Source organism: Balaenoptera ricei, chromosome 2, assembly GCF_028023285.1.
Source record: "Balaenoptera ricei isolate mBalRic1 chromosome 2, mBalRic1.hap2, whole genome shotgun sequence".
Lineage (NCBI taxonomy): Eukaryota > Metazoa > Chordata > Mammalia > Artiodactyla > Balaenopteridae > Balaenoptera > Balaenoptera ricei.
This window is the reverse complement of record NC_082640.1, coordinates 154,774,978-154,787,407: the sequence shown is the minus strand read 5'-3', so window position 1 is coordinate 154,787,407 and position 12,430 is coordinate 154,774,978. Positions and strand designations below refer to the sequence as shown.

Genomic DNA, 12,430 nt, shown 5'->3' with positions numbered 1-12,430 from the left:
TCAACACACTACCTAAGTCATTTATTCATCCATCCGTCTATCCATCCAACCATCCCTTCATGGATCTATCCATCCATCTGTCTTTTTACTCTGTCTCAGGTGCCCCAACCTAGCTTGGCCATTCTCAAACTGACAGCACAGAGTCACACCTGCCATTTCTTGACCAATATCTACTTTTCTCTCACTCAGTATTAGAAGGGTAGCATCAGAGGAGGGAAGATGATCTGTTGAGGGAAACAGCATTATGGCAGGTGTTATGGACTGAATTGTATCCCCACCCCTAAATTCATATGTTGAAGCCCTTATCCCCACTATGATAATATATGGAGATAGGGCCTTTAAAAGGAAGTAATTAAGGTTAAAGGAGGTCAGAAGAGCAGGACCCTCATCCAATAAGACTGGTGTCCTTACAAGAAGAGGAAGAGACACTAGGAGTGCACACAAAGGAAAGGCCATGTGAAGACACAGCGAGAAGGCATCCATCTGCAAACCAAGGACAGAGGTCTCAGGAGAAACCAAAGCTGCCGGCACCTTGATCTTGGACTTCTATCTTCCAGAACTGGGAGAAAATAAATTTCTGTTGTTTAAGCTCTTCTATGGTATTCTGTTATGGTAGCTTTAGCAGATGAATAGAGCAGGGGATTGTTTTCCATGTGGCCCCTGCCCACCCTTTCCACCTCCCCAGCCCCTGGCCCGTTTCCTTGGCACAGGTAATCACCTAACACCTAAGGGCATCTGGATTAGTTACTAAGAGAAGTGGCCAGCAATCCCAGTTAAGAAGGCCTATTATTTCTCCAGGGGTGTGAACCCCACCAACAGACAGGCTGGGAGAGTAGGGAAAGGGGTGGGAAGACGCCACTAAAGAATTCTACCAGTGGGATGTACTCAGGACATTTTGTAAACCTGAAATGTGGGAGATGTTGCCTGACATTCACAGCATAAGGAGCCTTTGGAGCTGAGATGTGGGCATGAAAAGTATTAGCAAAACAAGTTGGCTCAAGGAACATTAAGAGTTACTGGTCCATCCAGTTAGGTGCTTGAATTTAGCAAGCTGTTTTTGTCTGGAGAGTCTGAGTTCAGGTTAAACAGACTGATTGTCAGAATAATTACTGCAGAATTGGCTTCATCTTAAGCCTTCCTATGGGTTTCCTCCAGGTGTTCTAGTTAGAGAGGCTTATGTTATTAACACAAAGATAGGTGGTTGCTGATTAACCCCAGAGGGGCCTAGAGAACTGGGAGAAAGCCAGACTGGCTTCTGCTCCATCTTTGCATCAACTTTCAAGCTATTAGAGTGGTAATGGCTGTGGAAGGGGGATGGTTGTGTTGGAGAGAGAGGTTGGACAAACCCCAGATTGGTTCTCAGATCCCAGGGGACAGCCAATGGCAATAGGCTTCAACCCCAGACCGTAAATGAAATGAGCAGAGATCTGGAAGTGATCCAGAGGAACTGGCTCTAGAATCCCACAGCAGCAGGTTTAGAAGCACCATTGGAACCACCTTCTCTGCCATCTTAGGTTCCTAGGGAAACTCTGTAATTTTAGTCAGTAGATAAAAGTGTCAGTCATAGGACAAGGTTTGACCAATGATTTAATCAACAGTGACACACTCAGAGCTCAGGAAAGAGCAGGAAAATACAGGGTTGTTTAGATTTCCCTTTAATGAATTTCTAGCCTCATGTCCACTGAGAGGAATATGGAAATACTGAAATTTGAATGTAGATGTATTGGGTTGGGTTTTTACCACCATCTGATGAGGTATACAGGCAATGGTCTTTGATGAATAAAAGGCAAAGCTCAGTATCACAATTCAATACTCCTCCTAGTTCTCTGGTTGTTGTGTGAATTCAGACAAAGCACAATTTCTCTGACTCCGTTGAAATAGGGCAACACCACACGTGACCAGTCCTCCAAAACCATCACGAAGATTTGTGAAAACTGCCAATGAAGAGCTTTGTGCATCTTGGGAGGACACTACTGGCAAAGACCTTATCTAAACAGAGTCCTTCACTTGTGTTCTAAACCTTAGTTTGAAAGTAAATTGTTTGGCACTTATTATTCAAGGGTCTGGGACCAGGGCTCCCTGAGGCCTGAGGATGGGGGCTGGGGAAAGGCAAGGGTCTGAGATGGGGACTAGGAATCCCCACAGGGGTCAGAAAAAGGTCTGGGGGATTAGTGGAGCCAGAATACGTTCCCTCTCTGCTAGGTCAGGGTTCCTCAGCGGAACTTTCCCTTGCTTCTGCTGATGTCTGGTTTTGGGGAGAGGGAAATTGCTGCAAAGATTGGGAGAAAGAGCAAAGGGACTTGGTCCTGGTGGGAATGAGATTTTCTTTAGCTATGAAAGGGTTTTATTTCCATTCCTCCTTCCATATCACACCTTCCCCAGTCTTCCTTCTATTCTCAAATACATGTTAAGACCTCTTCCTTCCCACTCACTAGTCATACACCTCCATGAGTGGGTACTTTTTTTTTAAAATTAATTAATTAATTTGGTTGCGCCGCGTCTCAGTTGCAGCAGGCGTGCTCCTTAGCTGTGGCTCGCAGGCTCCCCAGCTGCAGCACGTGTGCTCCTCAGCTGCAGCCAGCAGGCTCCTTAGTTGCAGCTCACAGGCCTTAGTTGTGGCTCACCAGCTCCTTAGTTGTGACACGCAAACTCCCAGCCAGGGCATGCATGTGGGATCCAGCTCCCCAACCAGAGATTGAACCCCCGCCCCCTGCATTGGAAGCATGGAGCCCCAGCCAACTGCACCACCAGGGAAGTCCCTGTGATGGCGTACTTTAACAGGACGAGAAGTAGGATACTGGAGTCAGGGGTTGAGGGATGAGCAATAATGGGGGACCAGGCTGCGACAGGGGAGATCAGGTCTACAGTGATGAGAAGGGGAGGTAGAAGCAAGAGAGTGAATGAGTATCTGTGTAGCAATCCAGTTAAGGGTACAAAGAGCACACTACAGTTCATCATCTCACCCTCTCACGGGTCCCTCTAATGCAAGCTGCCTTGCCCACATCTGCTGCTGCTTAGGCAGCCATGCTTTCGGCTCCTCCTTCAGCCCACAGCAGACTGGCTGGCTAGTGACCAATGATGTTAACTGAGACAAAACAATAAGATGAGCCTATGCCAATCATATTCTCTCTTAGGAATTCTAACTAGGAAATACCAAGGAAAAAAGCCAATGGGCTTGGAGTTGAAAGGCTGAGGTGGAGAGAGAGGAGCTCAAGAGACCAGGACAAGCCACATGCCAGCTCAAGTTTTGAATAAGCAGAACTATAGTATGTAGGGCATGTCTGCTGGGAGAGAGAGTTGCCTTGGACAGATATGCAGAGAGAAGCAGAGTCTCTAAGGTAATGAATCCCTAGGGTTGCCTTTGCTCCTCAAGGCTCTCCAATTCCAGACCACCCGTATCCTTAACAACACCTGTCCCCTTTTACCTAAGGTAACTGAGATTTTTCTCAATGGAAAGACCCAACTATAACTAACAGTTTGAACAAGTTCTGTGTAGGTAAGTTAAAATTGAATTATTATTTGAAGACATTTTCTTTGGGGAAAATGAGTAGGCTGGTTCCCTTAGCCAACATGACCTACCACCACTGTTTATTTGGAAGCATCTTGTGTACTTGAGATTAGGTTTTAGGCAGGAAATGGTGTGACCTAATTTTTCCCTTTGTTATTCTGATGTCAAGGCAGGTAAAGACTATGTTTCAGTCCTAAAGAAAGGAGATCTTGGCGTCTACAAAGAACTGGTTTGGTCTAAGAAAGGTAAGTCCTTTCTAAGTTGCTAAGATTCAGGTCTACAAATCTCTCTGAGGGAAGCTTTAAAACCATGAGTTTTTACCAAGTTAAAAGGAGCAGAGAGGTGTGGCAGCCATGTTGGTTCACCAGTGAGATCTCGTGAATCATTTCTCATCTCGGATTTCAGGGCTCAGGAGGGCTAAACTGGAAGGAAAACTGAGAGCAGCTCTTGTCAATACGAGACCTCATCCATTATGTCCACAGCCTCTTGGAAATGTCCCCCAGCAAGGCTGCCATCAGCACTTGACTGAAAACACATGGAAGCAGCCCACTCAGAGCAGGAATTCATTATTGGAAGAATAATAAGGGAAAGTTTTTCTTTTTCTTCTCTTTCTGATGCTGGGAAATCTGCTTTCTGGAAAAGTCGCAGGGATTAGAGGGAATTTGAATCATGTCCGGTAACAAGGGAGGGAATGGAAGCAGAAGGGCATGTTTCCAGAAGCCATTTCACACAAAGCATGATGGTCCTGGGCAACTCAAAGTGAGCTGTTCTATCTTAGACGTATTATTGAAATCGGGCCATGGCTCCCTTTAACCCATTATCTTTTCCGAGAGTGATTAGTATCAGATAGCTTCAAGGGAAAAGCACCCAGAGTTAATTGGTTTTCCCTGGCTACTCCTCTTTTTCAAAAAGGTCACCTGTGGACTAAAATGGGCTGCAAAACTATTTGGTCTTCAACTCTCAACACTACCCTGTAAGTCTTTGATAGATGCCCAGTAATCCAAGGGAAAGGCACAAGGTGTGGATGTGAAAGAAGGAGACATTTGCCAGCTCCCTGGGTCTACAGTATGCAGCAGACATTACAAGTGTTTGCCAATCTCCAGTTCTCCTTCCATTCCAAATACAGACGAGGTTCCCAACTCCAAGGACGACATGACTGCTTGGTCATGAGAGAGGTGATGTGTGTCGTTTCTTAGAGGAGGCCCTTAATTGCCAATGCTCCACCCCCTTCTCATTCTTCCCCTCCTAATGGCAAGTGTGAAGTGCATGTTGATACCGAAACGAACTATTGAATCATCACATGGAGGACAGCCTCCCAGGAGGGTCTCTCAGACATGCACAGGCCTGGTTTTAAGTCACTGAGATTTCATGGCTTGTTTGTTTAAGCAGCAAAACCAAGTCTGTCCTGACTTATGCCCGCTATTTATTGGTCATCTCTCCTCCCAGTTCTGTTTGGAGTTCTGGAGCACCTGTGCTGCATCTGAACCTCACCCTCATTGAAATTCAGAGAAGTAGGCAATGTGCTTTCTCTCGCACTTAGGATATTCATCTGAGAAGTGTGATGGACTGCTCCCTTCATTTGAGTAAAAGTAGCCTCTGGTGAATTCTGTAGTGGAATAAAGAAGGTCCTTTCATAGCTGTAGGACAAAAGTGATGGTGATGATATTAAAACCAAAGCTTGGGGAAAAAATGACCCTCCCAAGTGGTTCTAAGACCACGATTTTTAGGACAGAATCTGATATTTTGCACTTCCTCTTGCCTTCATTCCCCTCTCCTCCATTACCTAATCCTCATCACCCAACTCCAGAATTCTCATTTGGCAATCCTGGTTTTGCAGGACAAACTTCTACAATCCCGTCTCTGAGCAGTAATTTTGCTCACAACATACAACTAAAAGTCACTAGGCATAGAGTTAGGCAATTCTGGGTTAACCCAGAAGTGTTCACTCCATGGGCTGACAGGGACCACATGCTTCTGAATCTTGACCAGGACTGCAGCACATCAACACAGTAACTAGGATGCTAGTACAAGTAGGGAGACAAAAGTTGGACTTTGCGTTATATATGTATATGTACACACACACCAAGAAATTACTTCATCGCATCCAAGTTCAATAAAAGTCATTAACAACTCAAGATGCCTCACTAGCGTTCCATGGGTGGTACCAGTTTGGCAGATTTTCAGCTCGTGAATGCCACCTGTGTCTTCTTCCGTGTGAATATTCCCTGGGGGCACCTTTCCTATGCATGTCTCCTCATTTTTAATAATGGTGAAAAGAGAAGGAGACAGTGATGGAATCTCTACCATATTCTCTTCAGTCACTTCTCCCGTTGGAAGATCCAACCACCAGTATTGCTCTGATGATTCTTTTATTTGGAAAATATTCACTGAATTTCTATTACGTGTACAGTATTGTGCTGAGTACTTTAGTGAGGATGACTAAGAAAGGTTGTAATAGATACGAACAGAAATACTACAGGGGTGAGTGGGGAGAGGAAGAAGCAAGACTACCTGGGTTCAAATCCACATTCCATCACTTTCTACCAAGAGACTGAACTTTTCTTGCCTCCTTCCTCATCTGCAAAGAAGGAATGATGTGAAGTCCTACCTTGCGAACCTGTGGGGAGGATCAGATAAGCAGATGCACATACAGTGTGTGTGAGACACACAGCAGCACTGAGTATTGGCACAATGCAAAGACAGTGCTTAGGTCCTGTCCTGGCAGCATGGTTTGTGGTGAAATGCCTTGGAGTAGGAGAGCACAGGGATTGATCTGTCTGTCAATCACTGGGGGTAGAGCACTGTCTTACTGTTTCCTGGGGTCAAAAAAAAAAAGGCCTCAAGTAGGAAGCCATTTAATCTTTGACATCTGGGATCGAGATATGTTTTCCTCGTACCTTTCTCAGACACTCCTGAGTGCCCAGTTTAATGTGTGAACTGCTTAGCTTTTCTTTCTTGGTGGACAGTGAAAGTGCAGAGAGACTGAACTAATAGTTACGGAGAACAAAATATCTTTCTCAACTTTTGTAATAGTCCCTGGCTGTTTGAAAATAGCCAATTCATAGTCAAGAATTCACAGGAAACGTACATTGAATCAGCTGCAAAAACTCAGCTTGATTTTCACAAATGTTCTATTGAAGACCACAAGCTCTCCAAAGGCACCTCACTCAGAGCGAGACAAATGACCACAGTCTGGAAACTGTATCCTCCACCTCTTCCAGGTCCATCAAAATCTTTCTCGCCCTCCAATGCCCAGCTCATTGTTTGCTCTCCAGGAATACCTTCCTTGATTCACTCCAGCTGGATAAAATGTTCCTCCTTTGGCCCTTGTAGCCTGTGGCTTGGGCGTACATCTATAATGTTAACTTTATTTTATTCTGCTTTATATTATAGTTAGGAGTACACGAGTCTTTTCCATTCCTTGTAATACACATAGCCTGTTTTTTGAGCTTTGCCTTAGCATTTCGTATGTAGTCAACAAATACTGAGTTGTTAAAGGATTTTGTCATCCAACAATTCTTCACCGATTGGGTACTTACTTTGTGCACAGCACTCTGTTGGGCATTGAAAGCAGACATGAGATAGGACAAGACTTGATCCTAGCATCCAAGGCATTTAAAAACCTCTGAAGGGGAGCAGATACAAAGTGATTCTACAGAGGGCAGCTTGAGTGTCACCAACAATTTGGGTAAAAGAGGTCCCAGTGCCAAAGGCTGGGAAGATCTGATGCCCGGCTTTGAAGGGGCTGAAGCCCACAGCCTTGAAGCTTTGGTTGGAAACGTCATGGAAGAAGGAGGGGGTAGGCTGGGTGCTCTGCTAGAAACGACTGAATTATCCTATGGGTCACCAATTGATTTATTTGCTAATTGACTGGCCCAGCCTTGAGCTTTGGATCTAAAGAAATCATTTCATCCTTTATTAAATACTGCAGGAATCTCACTCTTTGTTCTGCAGGGCTCTACACAATGTACCAGTGAAACTTGAATTTACACCACAATAGGTGTACCACTAATGACCTTCCAAATGCCACTAATACCATACATGTCCCGCTTCTCAGTTGGATCCGAACCTGTCAGTGAATTCTGAGCCCATCGACCTCCCTCTGACAAAAGAGCAGACCCTCATGCCCATGCCCGCCCCCAGCCTCCCCCATCTTTCCATGATTTCATTTCTGAATCAGTTACTCTTTGGAGACCCCAATTCCTTTACACCTACTCTTTTTATTTAGTGGACAATACTTCATTCGGAAATGTTCCCTCCTGTAATTACAAACCCTGTTAGTCATCCTGCTCCTCTCCCCAGGGGGATTGTGGGCTTTAATTAATTAATGTGGTTAAACCGCTTTGAGGTGCCTGGTTGAAAGGTGCTATATAAGTGCAAATTATTATTATTATGGCTGTTGCCATCCCAAGGCAGCAAAGCCTACAGCCCCAAGCATCTAGAGACCCGAACAAAGGCCTCTTCATCTTCACCTTCCCTGCTAGGTCTGAGATGGCTGGCTCAATGGTAAGGAGGGGGGGGGGGGGGTGTGTGCAAATCTGTTACCATCTCAACAGCAATCAACTAATTAATCCCCATTATGTTGGCTTCCGTTTCCTTCTTCCAAGCAGCCCGGTCCTGTTTCATTTCACAAATCACGCCCCCATCAGCTCTAGACAAAGGTCATAGTGTCCCTATGGCCTCTGTTGGTCTAAAGGAAAAAAAAAAAAAGAGAGAGAGAGGGAGAGAAAGAATGTTTGAAAAACCGTTGCTGTCATGAAATGCACTAACTTCTCACTAGCAGTCTAAATAAACCTCTCCTTCCGACGGCAGTCCTCTTACACACATACCTGTCTATTACCCAGGGAGCCAATGGCTTTGCAAACCTGAGACACCCAGAAACTCAGCACAGGTGTGGGTTAAGGCCCCACAGCCCTGGCTTGACTACCGATAGCTACAGACAAAAGGGGAGCCTTTCCGGGCTGGGTGGGAAGAGGTCATCCAGAGAAGCGGGAGCCCCTCTTCAGCTTCCTCTACTACTCCCCAGGTTTCCCCTGAGAAAGCCAGCTGCCATCTGTAGCCAGGAAGCCCTCACAAAGACCGGGGGGCCATGATTTAGATGTTTTGTGCTACACCTAGCACACCGCAGCCCTTAACAAATGCTCGGGGCTTCCACTACGATGGGAGCCATTGAAAGCAGCCCTGTGGGGGAGACTTGGCCTCTCGAGGGGATGCTCCTGACCAAAATGCTCCTTACAAGGTTGTGCCTCAGACCCTTTGTTAGCGGGGACGTGGGTGAGCCTCAGGGGGTCATGTCTTCATCTGCCTCCATTTATCCTCCCTATTGAAGGGCTCCTTCAGGACATTGGTCAGTCTCTGTGGGAAGTGATTTGGAGAGCAACAAAAGAACTTGGGCCCTTTGGGGGGGGGCTTCAGAATTCAGTAAACATCTGGACACGGAAGGCCAGGTTCTCAAGCAGTCTAGCTGGGGAGATGTCAAAAGAGAGAAAGAGCTGTGTGTGCAATGCAAGCTTTTCGTTCTGTGGCGACATTTGTTGTCGAAAAACACAGACGCCCCAGTAGGTAGATAGGAAGATTTTTCAAAAGCTCCTCTATTTGTCAGTTTTTGTGAGTGCCGTGCACTATTTGTCAGTTCTCATGGCATGTGTGAGGAAACTGAAGTTTCACATGGCTAGGGAGAAGCATGTGATGGATCTTCTGATTCTGTATGGACTCTGAATGACCCAAGGTTGCATAAGCCTGTCCTGGGAATTGTTGTTAAGCATTTCTGTTATCCTTGAGATTTGTAAAGCACTTTTTAGTCAAGGTGATTTGTTGGCTTCTCATCATGAGCACATTTTAATTGACAAAAAAAATGAAGTACCGAGGCTAAGTGATTTACACTTCATCACATGATAAACTTCAGGATCTGAACTCTTGACTCTCAATGTTCCCTTTATTGTTGAATCAATCCATTTAGAACACATTAGTCAGCATGATTCAACATTAGTCACATGGCACTAATCAGCATTCCCCAGCGTGCCCAAATCTATCCTCAAACAGCAAAAGAAACTGGCTTCTGTCAAGAGACAATGGAATGCCGTTTTCGTCAGTATTCAGGAGCTGACATCCAGTTCAAGTACCATGTCCTCTCAGGAACCTTCCTCAGTCATCCTAGATGGAATGAGTCTATTTCCTCTATCCTTTCAAATCCCATTGTTTGAACCTTGATAATAGGTGTGGCAGTTTGCTTTTGATTGCACATTTTGTTTTTGAGCTAACTAGATTGTGAGCTACTAAAAAAAAGGGACCATTTTTTTTTTTTCCAGCCTATCTCGTCAGAGCACCATGGTTTACAAACGATAGATGTTTGAGAAATACCTGCTTAACTGAACTCACTGAAATGGAGCTCAAGTCATATTCCAGAAAGAACTCCAAGTCCTTTTGGAAGAGGTTTTCAAAGAAAATCAACAACCTGAATTGATTTAACATCTTTTGATATTATTACCTGGGCATTTTCACAAATGCAAATTGTTAACTGTTAATTGTTAAAGATAGCTAAATGGCTTCCCAGTTCTAAAAGAGGAGTGTGGATCTAGTCTAACTACAGTCCAGGCCTTGGAATAAAGTTTTTCTCTATAACCTTATTCCAACTGACATTTTGTTCCATGGCTTTTTTTTGGTTTGTTTTTTTGTTTTTTTTTGTTTTTTTAAGTGGAGACAGGAGAAAACATTTTGGAAAAAAAATGTGTTTAGTCTATGACTTTGGAACCAAATTTATACCCTGCCTTGTGCTATAAGCACTAGTAGCTCTTGTTCAAGCATCTTTCTTGAATAGTGCACAATAGCAAAACATGTACTAAGTTTTTGCTTGACAGAGATTCTGTCTTGGGAGGCGGAACAAGATTTCTGGGTGCTGATCTTTGGTGGCATTACTGACTGTGATACTCTACTCCTCTGCTCTAGACTCTGCCAAAGAAGGTCCTGATAGCATTTTAAATATATAATATTTTTTCTTTTTTTTAAGAACAGAAAAGAGTTTTATTTGAGCCAAATTGAGTACTAGGCTGGAACCCTGCTTTCCAGATAACTCTGAGAAACTGCAATATTTATGTTGCATTTCAACATTATGCAACAAGTCCAGCCCTAGGGTCTGTACTGTTGTATGCTGGGGCCTAATCTCTGCAACTGGGTTCTTCTGAAAGAAATGTGTCACTAAATATTCATCTCCTCTTCTCTCTCATGATAATAGAACTCCCGAAATTTAGGTGGGCACATGGCCACCGAGATTAACAACTACATTTTCCAGTCTTTCTTTCCATATATTGGTAGATTGGCAGAAATAATGTGTGTAACTTCTGGTTAATATCCTTAAAGGAAGGGGGTTGCCCTTTCCTCCCACCAAATCTCTACCCCACACAACTCCTGCTACCTGGATGCAGGACATGATACTGAGCTATTTTGGACCATGACAACAAGGGCAACATCCTAGGTATGATGGAGCAACAAGCTAAGAGCTGGGGCCCCTGGACCAACATGTGGGGCCAAGCTGCCATACCAGCTCTGGACTGCATTCCTCCACAGTGCTATGTGAGAAAGCAGTCAACCTCTACCTTGTACACCACTGTTAATCTAGGTTGTGGTTCCACCCAGCCAAATTTATAACCCAAGTATACTTAGGAAATTTCTTGAGGGATCACTGTATCAATGTGACTGTTCCATCTTAGCTTAGAATTTCGGGATTCAAGATTCAGGATGAGAAACCACCACAATGAGAAGCCCGCGCACCACAACAAAGAGTAGTCCCCGCTCGCCGCAACTAGACAAAGCCCGCGCGCAGCAATGAAGACCCAACGCAGCCAAAAATAAAAAATATAAATAAATAAATAAATTTATAAAAAAAAAAAAAAAGATTCAGGATGGGCCTAGAGTATCCCAACAGAGGCTCATGAAGCCTGAGAGATAAGTTGTCACAGGGGCTGCCATGATGGAAGACAAGGGGGCCCAAATTCATTTCTGATTTTATAAAAATCTTAGGAGCCCAGGCTGAGTACTTGGGAATGCCTACAAACCCAATTTTGAGGCAGTGAACATCACTTCACCTTTCTGGAACTCAGTTCCCTCACCTGAAAATGAAGGTGATGAATGGAACGAAAAGGTCCCTTTCTGGGAGGTGTATATCGTTAACTTTAGGAGGAGTAGAATAATTTCTGTCAGTTAATCATGTAAGTATATGCATAAAGCACATGCACTGTACAGAAGACCCCTCTAAAAGCTATGGAAACTTACACCCCAATGGCAGAGATAAAAGAGGCAGCCATAAAGAAACACAAGAAGATTGCCCATGGAAACATGACGGTGAATTTATAATTATAGGAATTGGTACACTATCTCCAGAAGAAGTGTAAATTGGTAAACCTCTTTGGAGAACAATTTGAAAGTATATAGTAAAGATAAAAATGTGCATTCCCTGACTAGCCATTCTACTTTTTGATATATACCTAGAGAAACCCTCACACCTACATACCAAGAAACATGGGCAACAGGATTCATTAAGTTAACAAATAATCAAAATTTTTGTCAATAGGGGAATGGATAACATGTGGTACATTCATACAATGGATATGGATACCTCAGTTAAAATGAAAGAACATGATCTATGTGTACCAACACAGATATGTTGCAAAAACAATGCTAAGTGAAAAAAGCAAGCTGTGGAATGATGGTATAATAAACCATTTATGAAAATTTAGGATGCACTCAAAACAAATCTGATGTTTGGATTCACATATATGTAGAAAAGTTTTTCAGAATGGGGAGAAGGATATACATCAAACCCTGGAGAGCTTTTACTTCTGTGGAGGAGTGTAGGGGAGAGAAGGAATGGACTTGGGATAGGAGCAAAGGAGTTTTGAATTTTGTAAGGTTTTATCCCTGTAATTA

General features: G+C 44.0%; 1 protein-coding gene across 9 annotated transcripts in view; it reads right to left on the bottom strand.

Annotated features, from left to right (window-relative positions):
* Positions 1-12,430, bottom strand: part of RAD51B (RAD51 paralog B) — a 720,881-nt gene that overhangs the window by 97,818 nt on the left and 610,633 nt on the right. Inside the window, exon 12 of one of the 9 annotated variants that reach the window (XM_059914493.1) lies at positions 7,709-8,198. The exons of the other annotated variants lie outside the window; for them this stretch is intronic. Within the exon in view, the coding sequence (XP_059770476.1) occupies positions 8,182-8,198 (17 nt within the window). The 3' untranslated portion in view covers positions 7,709-8,181. Of the gene's footprint in view, positions 1-7,708; positions 8,199-12,430 lie in introns of those variants that run through there. 9 annotated transcript variants of the gene reach the window in all.